Source organism: Gadus macrocephalus, chromosome 21, assembly GCF_031168955.1.
Source record: "Gadus macrocephalus chromosome 21, ASM3116895v1".
Taxonomy (NCBI): Eukaryota; Metazoa; Chordata; class Actinopteri; order Gadiformes; family Gadidae; genus Gadus; species Gadus macrocephalus.
This window is the reverse complement of record NC_082402.1, coordinates 14,060,328-14,074,318: the sequence shown is the minus strand read 5'-3', so window position 1 is coordinate 14,074,318 and position 13,991 is coordinate 14,060,328. Positions and strand designations below refer to the sequence as shown.

Genomic DNA, 13,991 nt, shown 5'->3' with positions numbered 1-13,991 from the left:
CCCGGGATCACAGCAAGGCTCAGACGGCTTGCTTTGGCCATGCAATCGAGGAGGCCAAACTGCCAAACTGCTCAGAGAAACTGGATAATTTCTCAGAAAACAACTCCTCAACAGTTTGGAAGGGGCTATGATGTGATCACAAACTGAAAAAACAACCACTTACATTCCTGAACTGCATGAAGCCTCATTCACATGGTTAAAATGTCGATTGATAAGCACACAACATCAAGAAATCTTCAAGCACACATTTCAAAAGGGAATTAAGGGCTTTCCTAAAATAGTACAGATCTGAACATTTTAATGGAATCCATCTAATAATAGCCATATGGCAGTTATACAATAACAAAATGGCCATCTAGGCAAAATGGGTGGAGACTGTGGACGTTTGGCCTTTCTATGAAATTGTGGGAAAAGTAAAAAAAATTGTGGAGAAGACCAGGGTGAAAAAGATGCGTCTGATTTTAGAGATTAATATGATTAAAGAATATTGAGTCCAGGTCAATCTAGTAAGGAGAAATAAGGCTAGTTCATATTTTTTTTAAATAGTGCCACCTTTGGGTGCAGTACCACAATTTGGGTTTATGGGTAGTGGGGGGTATTTGTATCCACCTAATAATAGTCGTATGGTTTTTTATACAATAACAAAATGGTCACATAAGAAAAATGGGCTAACTGCTGAAACTTTATTGGCCAATATTTCTCAAATGGATCTAAATATAACAAATTCTGTTTGAGGATTTTTGTGAGGCTTGGTCTAAAGATTTTATGTGGCAATTTTGGTGAATATTTGAATATTTTTGGTTTTATAGATGCATCTGATTCTAGAGATTAATATCATGAAAGAATTCTTTGTCCAGCTCAATCTGGTGAGGAGAAATAAGACTAATTTATGATTTTTTACAATAGCGCCACCTTTTGGTGCAGTAGTGGGGCTTATTGGTAACCATACCTGAAAATGTCAAGAGTTTTTGACTTACGGTATAGGCTGCAGTATGACTTTTACAGAATTTGAGGGGAAGATAAAACGTTACAGAAGCAATAGGGGACCAAGCAGCTTCGCTGCTCGAACCCCTAATTACTGGTCCATAGAATACTTACAAGCTGAGAGAATAGTTGTACATTTTTCATGCGTGGATGGACTAAAGGAATAAGGAATAGTTTAATAATTAGTTCTCTCACCCTGTTGTCTGTGGGCCAGTATTTATTGCAAAATCTGCCCCTTTTCTGTGGCCAATGTGGATTTCATAATGATCTTTAATCCCTGAAGCCAAGCAGCAGAAGTTAAGTGCAAATGCTACTGGTCTATTTTTAGGTGAACTAAAAATGCAAGAGTAGTCTCACATGTCACTGTTTATAACACAGCACGTTAATCCTTGGCTGAAAGGGGCGCTTTAGAGAATTTAGAGTATACAAACATCTCCAGGCACCACTACTCCACTGTCGACACCAATAAATCAAATGCTCTAAAAGAATTAAAGAAATTGCACTCATTGCCCATCTTAATCAAGGCTCGGCAAACCTATTGCTAAAGCTAGAGAGCTAGCTAGATGTTTTGGCAAAGTTAATATGGAGGATTGTTTAAGAAATGCTTTATTTCAGACATACGCCTGGTATTTTGGGTGGACAAGAAAACGTTCTTCCAATATTTTAGCTGTGCCAGTTTCACACATTTATTGAGTTCTTATTACATTTTTTCTGATATTTCTGAATATCGCCCTTGATAAATACCCCATATAAAAAAAAGACTATAATTACAACAAAGAAATGAATGAGTTAACCAGTTGCCATGACATCTGTGATGATGAGGAACGTTGAGGCCTCATGCTGACCAGCCTCAAGGCCCAGGTCTGGGGATAATCAAGTCACCACTGGTCCTACCCTGGCTCACAAGCAAGACCACTGCCTCGCATCCCCCCCACCACCCCCACCCTATCACATACTCACACACACAAAAACCCACATTCACACACACGCACGCACGCACACGTAATACGTATTTCTAGATCATTTATATTTATTCTAATTAAAGTCTATAATTAGATTAAATACCAATTTTAAAGCCTCTAGTTCTCTCATTGCCTTCCACAGCCTACATCATTTATAGTTATTAATAATTGAGTATGTAAATAATTTTAATTCATATTTGGCTTGAATTCTTCCGGTTGATTATGTTGTTAATTGTTTGCTTGTTTATTTATATTAGGCTCTGTCCTTACCAAGTCACTTCCCTTGTATGTGCAGATATACTAGTGTACTACCATACTGTGATTTTGATTGGGAATGTATAGGGAAGCAGCGCAGTGGGGCGGATTGTGAGTCACTCTGATTGGCTATGTCGTACCAGGAAGCCCTCCAGCCAAGACACCCCCAGAATGATACTAATTGAACTACGACATCTGCGTTCCACCATCCCATTAATCTCCTCATTCTGTTGACGGCTGTCTATCTCTTCCCCATGTCTCTCCATCTCCCTCTCTCTCAAATATTCTCTCTCTTTCCCTCCATCTCTCAAGCGTGCACTGTTTCTCTCTCTTTTTCCATCTCTGTGCCACCCTCTGTCTCCCACTCTGTAACTCTCTTTCTTTCTCTCCCCCTCTCTCTTAAATTCTCAAACATTGTATCTCTCTTTCTTCCTGCCTTTTTCCCCCTCCCTCCTTCTCTCACTGTCTGACTGTGCATCATCACAAATTCCTTCTCTCTGTCAGACTGTCTCTCTCTCCTTTGTACTCTGTCCATCCCGCCCTCTCTTTACTTTAATCGTATTTCATGATATTGTATATCATTTGCATACATGTATAAGACTTGAGCTGTTGAGGAAGCCCGAAACTCAACTTACTTAAACAGGTCATTCTCTATTAAGAGAACTTAATGTGTAGCAACCTCTTCATGCATAATATAAACACTTCCAGATTTCATTTCAAATTGTACACTGTAGCAATGTCCATGCCACAGGCCACCTCGGTAGGCCACGTCATTGTAGAGGTTGGGTATAATGTTACAGACTGATGGTGCTCTATGCAGGAGCTCTCTCCCTGAGTGTGTATGGTGATGGCTGGTTCAACCTGTTGCACCTTGAAAGCTTAATGCACAACAGGTGTGCAGCCCCACCCAGCGCCAGAGTTCAATCAGTCCAACTCGATCCAGGAGAGGCTGCTTCAACCAGCCACCATCCACACACACTCCACACGGACGTTTTGTGTGAAAATTAAATATTAACCCAATTGTCCTCCATTGTCTCTCACTTCCTCCCCCCCATTCCACCCTCTCCCTAACTGTCTCCCCTTTCCACCTTCCATCTCCTCTCCTCCCCTCTCTGTCGCTCCCTCCCGCTTTGCTTTCACTCTTTCCTCCTCTTTCTCCCTCCCTCATCTGCCCCTTCTCTCTCCCCCTCTCCTCCACCCCTCCCTTGCATCTCTCTCTCCTCCCTCTTCCCCTTGTATCTCTCTCCCCCTCTCCTCCACCCCTCCCTTGCATCTTTCACCCTCTCCTCCCCCTCTACCCTGTATCTCCCTCCCCCTCTCCTCCCCTCCCGTCTCCCCCTCTTTCACCCTTCGCTTGAATCTCTATCCCCCTCTCCTCCACCCCTGGCTTGTATCTCTATCCCCCTCTCCTCCACCCCTTGCCTGTATCTCTATCAACCCCCCCCCCCCCCCCCCCCTCTATCAGATGGAGACCAGGAAGCGTCTTGCTAAGATCGTGCTGGTGTTCGTGGGGCTGTTCGCACTGTGCTGGTTCCCCAACCACGTGCTGTACATGTACCGCTCCTTCCACTACCAGCAGATGGACCTCTCCCTGACCCACCTGGTCATCAGCCTGCTGGCCCGCGTGCTCAGCTTCTCCTCATCCTGCGTCAACCCCTTCGCCCTCTACCTGCTGAGCGACAGCTTCAGACGGCACTTCAACAGGTAGAGCCACTTGAGCTCTTGGCAGTGATATACCCACCACTGTCTCTGTCTCTCTCCTGTGTCCCGGCTCATTCACTGTCTACCTTCAGTGTCTACCTTCCATAAAGGGAATTTAAATCGGTGTCTCGGCCAGACGTACCCGTCTGTGTAATGAGGTGAGGGCTGCATGCAGCGCTCACCAATTGTTATTCTTAGGCGTTATTATTCTTTCATTAGTATTCTATACAAACCCTGGGACCTAACCACCTCCACAATGTTGGACCTAGAGACTCCCTTCCACTTTTAAAATGTTTAAATTAGCTTGAATCGATTGCTGCTACCTTTAAATTTAAATATTTCTAAACTACTTCCGAGAGGTTCAACTTTATAATGTAGGGCAATGTATCCCTCTGAGACTTCAACTACTTCAGACTGCAAAACTGGGCAATTCACACTGCTGCACCGGGCGGCGGCGACGTCAGGTGGTTTCCCTAGCAACTGTGAACGCTCTGGCACAGCTGAGAGCCGCAACAGCATCATGATAAAAAGTAGCCTAACTTAGGTTTGCGATTAGGTTGCTTGAGCTAGCACCCCAATTTACCGTCCCGGTCCCTACAAACATTGGCGGTTTATTGGGTTTCATTCTGATGTAAATGCGACGGCTCCGTGTTCCCGGGGGGAGGGGGGGGCTTGGGTAGAGATGTTGCTGCTCTGTCTCCACAGAGACAACGCAGCGATATCATCATGAGAAGTTCTAACTGGAGAGAAAGTGAAACCGCAACCTGCTGATCATGTAAACGCATTAAACAAGACGTTGAAAGATGGTGCGATCTACGAGAGAGACCAGAGGAACTGTCTGGAGGCTTTTGTCGGGATGGTGGTCAGCAAAATAAAGAATATGTTGGCGTTTTTGCACTAAATAGTTAATCGCGTTTGTAGCCTACACTCAAACGTGACCTCATTCTTCCATGCGGGTGTCTTCATTCATAAAAAAATAAAAACATTCAGGAGTGGGCCTACGCAAATTATTCGAAAGAGGTCTAGACTCCGTGCGCAACCCACCTTCTCCAGTGAACCAAGAAAGCCTGCGCCTTGATGAACGGGGGATTTTAGCCCCTTGGTTTTATACAAGAAACTTGAGATAAGACGGTTAAATTGCCAGGCGTGCCAAGCCGCGACCAAACCGGCTTGGCAATGTAAAAAGGCCTGATGAAAAGGAGAAGACGGCGAGTTAGAAAGCCGAGAATATGGAGCCGCAGTTGGGTAGGCCTACTTCGGCGGCAGAAACAGGGTCCCTACGCCAATCTTTGTAGAGAGATTTCTATGGGCAAAAACTGTTTTTTTATATTTTTATTGATCCCCTACGAGAATTTGTGTGTAAAGGGGTGGGTCTAGGCCAGGGGTCACCAACCTTTTTGAACCTGAGAGCTACTTCATGGGTACTGAGTCATACGAAGGGCACTCAGTAAGATACACTCTTCTGAAATAAGAAATTTGCTCAGTTTGCCTTTAGTTATATAGCCTATTGTTAATATTGATTAATGATACTCATCTAGGCCTATGTGAAGACACTGATCATGGTAATGATTTCTCACAATAATTATCAACAATGACTTAAAAAAGGTGGGAAAAAGTTGTTCAAGAATGAGCTGTGCTATTTTCAGAACAGGCCTGCGGGCGCCTCATATGGTCCTTGCGGACGCCCTGGTGCCCGCGGTCACTGTGTTGGTGACCCCTGGTCTAGGCTATATTCTCGCCTTTCTCCTTTGTAAAACGCATTGTAGGCCTATTGCTTTTGGTACTGCGCCCATTCCTTGATTCATTCTGCCGCAGCACTCCAAACAATTAATTTCGTTCCAATGTTCGTCCAATCCACTCCAATAGAGGTCCTGCATTGAGTTTAAATCCAACTCCAATGAATAAATGGTCCGGTTTTAAGTTTCATAGAATATTTATACATTCCCAGGGCATGTTAAATGAGTGCATGCCCCGCCACTCGTAACACACCTGTAAAATGCAGTCGTCAATTGATTTCATACATCATCACAACCAAAATTTGGAATTAATCAAATAAATTACAGATAAATAATACTGAAATGGCTACTTTTTGGATGAACACATTAGAACGAAATATTTATGATCCCCAAATGTTGACCTGAGGTTGGCGCCACTGATTGGTAGACTGTTGGAATGGCGGTAGGCCTACTAAAAGGTGTCTGAATCGGGGCATGTTGGAGTGGCCGCATGTAACCATAACAACGGTTATAGCTAACGTGTATTATGGACAGTACGGGACCGGGACTGAGTAAGGCTGTGACGTACAAGTTGTTCAGTGCTGTGTCCTGATTGGCTGAAGAGAAATAGCTACGTCATTGTGTTCTGGAACTGGACCTGGCGATTTTGACATCATCATTTGTTCAATCTCTGGCGACTCCTTGCAACTCCTTGCAACGGCATCAGCCGCGCTGCAACGACAAGTTCACACTGCTGCATCTTTTCCCCTGCGACGTTCCAAAACAGTCTCGTTTCAAGTCGTTGCGAGGCGAATCTTTGGTCTGAACTGGGCTAGCTTAGAGGGTGAGAATTCCACCTGCCCTAGCCCAAGAAAGCTATCAAAAAAGCTAACCATTTCGGACGTCGCAAGCTCAACAATGTCAATATGTAACTTAGAACCCACAATGTAAAGATTCAACTGGGACGGTATTTCTTGTTTCACTGGCGCTACAATGATTCATCGATTGGAGATATACCTGTTGTGCATCAGGCATTGTGTGTGGCGACCCCTGTTTATATGGCTAGAGGCTAGGTTCTTCCATACATATCCGGTTGTGTGCTAAATGCTAATGTAGTTATAAACTTGACTTTTTTACGACATGCTATGTTAAAATCTTTTCACTTGATTTAAGCTATTCCTTTCTGCAAACTTGATCACTTTAGCTATTTGTTCTCTATACTTTAACTCTTACACTTTATTTGTTTCCAACCATTTTACATTTGTTAAATGGTGTGCATGTTTACATTGTTTACTCCATTTAGACTTTTCAACTCTGTTCAAATCGCTTCACTTGATTAAGCTATTCAACATTTCGTTGCTTTTTTCAAGCATTTTTCAATCTCACTTCAGCACACCGCATTTTCTGCAGGAAATTTATTTTCTAGTTACTCTTTCTCATACTTTAAAAATTGATTTGCTCTCGCTCTACTTATCTTTAGCCCTCCCTCTCTCTACCTACCTACTTACCTCTCTCTATCCCTCTAATTTCACCGTTATCTCTCTGTCTCTCTCTCTTCCTCTTGCCCTCTCTGTCTTTCTCACTCTCCCTATCTTCTCCCTCTCTCCCTCTCTTCCCCTATACCTCTCTCCCTCTCTTATCTACCTCTCTCTTATCTCTCTGTCTCTTCCCTCTCTCTCACTCTATCTCTATCGCATACCTATCTGTACTCCTCTCAACCCTATCTCCCCTATCTCTCTCTATCTCTGTCAAATTCCCTATTCCCTGCCTTACCAGTTCCCTAAATAATGTCTTATCGACGACTCACAAGTCAGTGTCTAAACATGTCACCCAACCAGAGAATGAGGACATTCTCCAAGGTTCTCTTGCTAAGACTGGGTGGAAACAATTAGAGAATTAAAAGATCCAAAGCCCTAAGGACGGCCCCTTAATGTGAGGAGATGCAGAAGTTGTGTGTGTGTAAACACTGTCATAGAAATGCCTCTTTCTTGTCCTGGGTTAGAAGTCCTTAACAAAAGTCGCTGAAAAATCTTAATTTCCCCATTCTTCTGGACTGAGCCCACAAACAGAACAAAGTAATGTAACGTTTCTCCGGACATCCATTTTCAATGTATTAGAAGCTCTCCCGATGCTACCAAAGGATTGGCTATCTCACCAGTTTATTTCACTACAGAGGGGAATGGTGGAAGGGAAGGTGTCATTTCCTATTAAATGTAACAGTTGTAGGTCTGTAAGCAGCCGTTCTCGTCATTCTTTCTAACCTGCATTTAGTGTTCCCTAGACGTTGGGGAGGAGGTGAGACCTGGGATCGTCGGATACCGTGAACACACTGCATATGTAGCGGTCCTTATAGGGATTAGGTTTCAGGCACAGCCTTTGTGTCCCTCTGGTTCAAGGCAGATTGAGTGTCCTGAGAGCCAGCTGGCGGGAGGAGAGAGAGAGAGAGGCGTCTGGAGGTTGAAGTGGCATCTTATAACTCAACGATTACGTTTCTTAGGAAGTCCGGCTGCGTTTCGGTCAGCCCCGGTCAGCCAACACCAACTCAGTACTACGTGGTCCGAGGTCGATGGAGCACTGAGAGGCCGACGGCTAAGGGCCCGGCCACACCAAACACGTGGCCTCGGGTGTGGCGCCCGCTTCCCATTCACTGTGTATTGGAGACGTGCTGGACGCGAGGGGCAAGGGATTCTGGGAAGGCTTGCATGCTGGTGGTTGAGCGTGGCTTGCATATAGGGGAAGGACAAAAGTTTAATTTCAGTTCGCTTTATGCAAATGAGCGCGTCTTGCAGCATGCGTGCTGGTCATGAGATTGGACAATCAACATTCAGTTAGTAATGGCGGACCAAACAGACTTATCCTTTCCTGGTTTTAAGCACTTTCATCAACAAAGTGGTACGCTCCCACAAGCAGCCACTAGAGAGGGAGCTTGGAGTGCTGCTACGCGATTGGTGGGGCCGGGCCGTGAGCGTGGCTCAGGTGACATCAAGGCTGTTGATTTGAATCCCTCCCTCTGTTCAACAGTTGACTCCATAGACTTCAACGTCACCCAATGCTTATATTCAACCTTTAATAACTTTGTCAACTTTGTGAACCAAAAAATCATTTGGAGAACTTTCTTCTGGTTGACTAAGAATGATGGTGGCGGGGTTACGACTAAACAAAAGCCAATGCAAACCCAGTGGACTCAGCGGCCCTAAACTGCCTGTCACAGCCCAACCTATTTCTTTCTTTCTCTGAACAAACACCATGAGAGAAAGTTATTACCTCGGGGTCTATCAGGTAAATGGTAGTTGACTGCCGAGCACAACGGGTCCCATTTTCTGTGAAAAGCTGCGAAAAGTGGCTGGAATATGAGATAATTTTTATAATGACTTGAATATAATAGATGATAGATGTTTTGAGTGTTGGGTTTCTTGCCATGTCATGTGCTAGTGTTCTCACTATAAAGCTTTGTGATATTTGTATAAAGGTGCTCTATAAATAAAGTTTGTTGTTATTGAGTTGGTTGTTTGACTGTATGGTAATCAGGTCCTTTTCCCCTCGTCTCTCATTGGTCCTCCAGTCAGCTGCAGTGTGGCCGGGCGCCCCACCCCCAGCGCCAGGCCAGCTACCTGCAGAGCACCTCCCACATCCGCCTCACCTCCATCAAGAAGACCGCCCCCGCCGCCGTCGTCACGGCAGCGGTGCACGTCACAAATGGAGGCGGCCAGAGATCGGAGGAGGCCCTCTGAAGTACGCTAGCGAGTACACATGACGAGTACGCGAGCTGGGCAGGGATAAGTGGCCTCAGAGGAACGCGCTGTACTGCCGCCCACGGCGCAGTCCATTCATCAGGCTTACGGACCAAACCAACATCTCGCATTCTACACTGAAAAATAAAAGCAGAAACAATCTCCCGCTGACACACAGGGGATAAACACTTCTCGTCCAAGGAAACCTTCTCTTTCCAACGTCAACCGACAGTCCATTCTTCAGCATGGTTCGGAGGAAGTCCTGGAACCGGAGCCACAGGGAACTCAGTGGAACAAACATGCACAAAGGCAGGAGAGACGGACGCTGGGAGTGTGGGTGCGAGAGAGAGAGAGAGAGAGAGAGAGAGAGAGAGAGAGAGAGAGAGAGAGAGAGAGAGAGAGAGAGACGGACAGGGAGAATAAGAGAGAGAGAGAGAGAGAGAGAGAGAGAGAGAGAGAGAGAGAGAGAGACGGACAGGGAGAATAAGAGAGAGAGAGAGAGAGAGAGAGAGAGAGAGAGAGAGAGAGAGAGAGAGAGAGAGAGAGACTGCTGCTTAACAGCTTGGCTAACTCATTAGCATGGCTGGCTGACCCACCTTGAATGTTTACACTAAGTTAAAATAATGCTTATCTTAAAAAAAGAGTCTAATTAAAGAAATTATATGTATGGTGTTTTTTTACATCTTTTTCTGTGATTCTGTACTTTATTATTGTTTTATTATGGGGACCATGTCACAATGTTGTGGCATTTGCCAAACAACCTTCGATCAGGTTTCTGTAAAATCATGAAGTGGACTTCTTGCGTGTTTACAATAGCAAACAGAACAGTTATACCCGCTGATACCTTGTTAGCGAAAATGACACCTTTTTGGTAACTATGTTTTTTGCATTAACTGTTTGGTAGATGTTTGCTCCCAGTTTCCTCTGCCTCGTTCATTGGTTGTTAAAACTGGGAATTATCGTAAGCCTATCTTCAAGGCTGGTGTTTCTACTTCTACTTCTGCTCTCCAACATGTTCAGCAGAATCTTGTTAATAACACTGTGTTAAAATGTCACCCGCTAACACGTGCAAGCACGCTAAGCTAACATGTCTGAGTCATGGCTGAAGGTGCAACATTTGGTCTTTGGGTAGATCACGGAGGACAAGAGCCCTGTCAAGAACCATTCTCCAGTCGACAATCAGTGGAGCTCTGTTCCAGACTCTCCTTGTTTTACTTCAGCAAACTATAGGGGCAACATTCATCTGCACCAATTACGTATTATTCATATCTAATTAAGGTAACACCGTCTCATTGCCAAAATGTTGTAAACGATTATTTATCAGATGTTATAAAGACGATGTTTAATGATTTCTCAGTGCACTTTACACCTTTTCATACACATTGGGCTTACACACACACACACACACACACACACACACACACACACACACCAACACACACACACACAAACACAATCACACACACACACGCAAACACACACACACACGCAAACAGATACCCACACACACCGATGAGGTGACACTCAGCAAAGTGTATAGGGAATTTCTCCCCCTTTCAACGCTTGGTGTGAAAATCTATTTGGCATGTTGTTTTTTTTAAACAACATTGCCTTGACACGAGAGTATGATGTTATTTAATGCCTAAAAGCTAGGTCACCTGGAGGCTGGTTTTAAAACCCTGTCAACTCACACATAACAAGTGGCACTCTGGGACTTTGAAGCAAGTTTTTCACTGAGCCGGTCTCTCTCCGTGTTATCCACTCGGGTGGCTTCATTCCGGTGCTCAGGTTTTGGTCCCCACAGCTTTTGTTGTTGCTCATATTGTCTCCAACGTTAGTGAGTGTTGTGTAAACATTGTCCCACCACACTTCCATATCGCCGTGACTTCCTGTTGTCTATCAGATGTTTCAGTGATCTTTGTGCAAAGTGTCTTCAAAAAAATGACCGGAAGCAAAAGGGATTCCTGGTTCTACGAGCACTCAGTGTTGTTTTTCTGAGAAAATTGAAATAAAAAGACAACAAAAAGACATTGACCTTTGTCTATTTGACGATATCTTAATGTGTGGTTGTCTTTGCGTGGAGAAAGTTGGAAAGACTTTAACGTCCAATAGCCGGTTCATAAAAATGGATTACTCTTTCTTAGAATTGTTTTGAGCATGGATATTTTCTCCTCCAAATGCTGTCGCCACGAAGAGATGATGGTTAAATCTGATGAGCCAGAATTTGCCTCTCTGTCTGGTGCTGTCGCGTGGGGCGGGGGGTCGCGAAAACAGTCTCAAGTCCAAAAGGGGGTCCCCTGAAAAAAAGTTTGGGAACCACTGGGTTACAGGTAGAGCTAACTAGTCCCAAGGACACATAATTAATTCTGAAGGACTGAAGCCTTCAGAATTCCACCCAAATAATTATTGAGTGACGGGCAGCAGCAGCAACAGCAGCAACATCTGGTTTCAGTAACAGATGATGACAATGTAGTAGATAAACTAATTGGACCGAAGTCGACAGTTAACCTGTCTCCTCCCACGTCTACAGCCCTCTAGATAAATTGTGTGTGTGTGTGTGTGTGTGTGTGTGTGTGTGTGTGTGTGTGTGTGTGTGTGTGTGTGTGTGTGTGTGTGTGTGTGTGTGTGTGTGTGTGTGTGTGTGTGTGTGTGTGTGTGTGCGCACATGCCTTCATGCACGTGGGTCTGCCACAAGTCCTTAGGGGAAATAGAGGGTTCATTAATATCTAAAACTCATCCGCATGAAGACTGATGAATGCCTCATGAATAAGCATAAGAATATCTACTCTAATAGTGTATTTACATAAACTCTTCATCATATCATTATCTTAAATTATAGCTTTACTTCCCTCTGGTTAACATACGCTCTACTTCATATGGATATGTAATCTAAATGCATACATACATTTGCTCTATGCTTTCATTCTACTCTCATGTACGTTATCATACACTATTTATACATTCTTTTGGAGGCCCTTGCAATTCTTCTCTTTGGGGACTCGAACCAACATTTTCATTTTTGAAGCCTTAAATCAGTCTCTCCCAAACTTTCAAACCCAATTTTACGTCTTAAAGATTTCACTACTCCTACAGCCACCCCCTCTGCATTTGATTAGCGACACATGATTTTAACCAAATCAACATCATGCTGAAGGTGTGAGCATTGACTCCCGCAATGATAAGCCCTACACACTAATTAATTTCAAACTTGACCGTTTATTTGATCAACAATGTATGTCTCTGTATGTGATTTCGTCTCTCAATGAGAGGGGAAGCCAGCCCTAACAGCTAATGGCATTGACAGTGATTGTGTCTCTGTCTATAATGTAGGAAATGGTTATTTAATCCATGCTAATGATTGTTTTTCTCTCATCCAGTCCCATTCAATCACTTTCCACGGTGATAACCACACGGAGCTGATGCTCGATTACGCTCACCGTGACGTCTGCTCTCGCTAACACTTTCTCCATTCATCCATCTCCTGCTCGTTCTCTCCCTCTCTCTCTCTCCCCCCCCCCCCCTGTATCTACCTTTCTCTTGGTCTCTCATTCTCTCTCTCTCTCCCTCTGTATCCACCTTTCTCTCTCTCTCTCTCTCTCTCTCTCTCTCTCTCTCTCTCTCTCTCTCTCTCTCTCTCTCTCTCTCTCTCTCTCTCTCTCTCTCTCTCTCTCCCTTGATCTCTCTCTATGTGTAATGAGTTTTCAGTTGTAACTCATCCTCTCTTTGTCCCTTTCCAGTTCCTCGGTGTCTGTTATTCCTCCAGATCTTCCGTCAGTCTGTCCTTCTCCTTTTAGTCTCTCTCCTCTACTTCTTCTCTGCTCTTCGCTTCATAGCGTCAGAGAAAGAATTTTGCAGTTCCGCTCTCCTCCTCCATCGTTGGTACCACGGCGACCTCCTCCGCTGCCTTCATCACCAGTCCGGTGCTAAACATGCTATTGCAGAAGGTGGAACCAGCAGGCACGTATCCAACAGTCAAAAATAGTATTTAAGTGTGGAAAAAATAAGTGCACTCTCTTTGAGTACGCTCTTCAAGGAAAACCATTTATTCATTCATTATGAATAACATGGTGGCTTTCTAAGGAAAAGGAACATGGCTGGTGCTAAACTGTCACAGAATTACAGATAAGGATCCTTAGTGAGCGTTAACGCTCACTACGGATTGTCAAACAAACACATCTTCTCTCCAGTTCCAGGAACTCGGCTTATTTGAGAACGAAGCAGTACAGAATAACTGTTGTGTTACATTTACTTGTATGTAGAGAGTACGCAGGTACACACTGAATGTATGAAAATGAATACTTAGAAATTAGTATATAAATGCCATTATTAAGACTATTTCTAGCCAAAGCTTCCTACAATACCATGAGTGCATATGTCAATGTCAGTTGGAATTGAACCCCAAACCCTTGCAGTTTTAATGCCTTGCTCTACCGGTAAAGCTAGACAAGGAATCAAACCCATAACTCTGGCAGAGTTAATGCTGTGCAATAGCACAGCAGTACAGTTGAGCGTAGAAAAGGAAGTGTGGTGGAGTGAATGGGGCCATGTCTGTACCCGTTGAGACAGAGAATCAACCTCCTAATCAGGGCGGCGTTAAAGCCCTGCTCTTTCAGTTAAGCCAGACAGGAAATGAAACCCTTGAC

The 13,991-nt window shown here is 44.2% G+C and overlaps 1 protein-coding gene across 1 annotated transcript; it reads left to right on the top strand.

Annotated features, from left to right (window-relative positions):
- The first annotated feature begins 2,937 nt into the window (after positions 1-2,937).
- On the top strand, positions 2,938-10,861 carry nmbr (neuromedin B receptor). The gene is made up of 3 exons (XM_060042443.1): positions 2,938-2,961; positions 3,667-3,905; positions 9,180-10,861. Exons 1-3 carry the CDS (start codon positions 2,938-2,940, stop codon positions 9,346-9,348), a joined length of 432 nt encoding a protein of 143 aa, XP_059898426.1. The 3' UTR covers positions 9,349-10,861.
- The last annotated feature ends 3,130 nt before the right edge of the window (positions 10,862-13,991 follow it).

Excerpts from the sequence above, each read along its gene's own strand:
- nmbr (XM_060042443.1), top strand. The coding sequence starts at position 2,938 with ATGTCCATGCCACAGGCCACCTCG. Across the intron at positions 2,962-3,666 it reads CCATGCCACAGGCCACCTCG|ATGGAGACCAGGAAGCGTCT; the intron begins GTAGGCCACGTC and ends CCCCTCTATCAG. Across the intron at positions 3,906-9,179 it reads TTCAGACGGCACTTCAACAG|TCAGCTGCAGTGTGGCCGGG; the intron begins GTAGAGCCACTT and ends TTGGTCCTCCAG.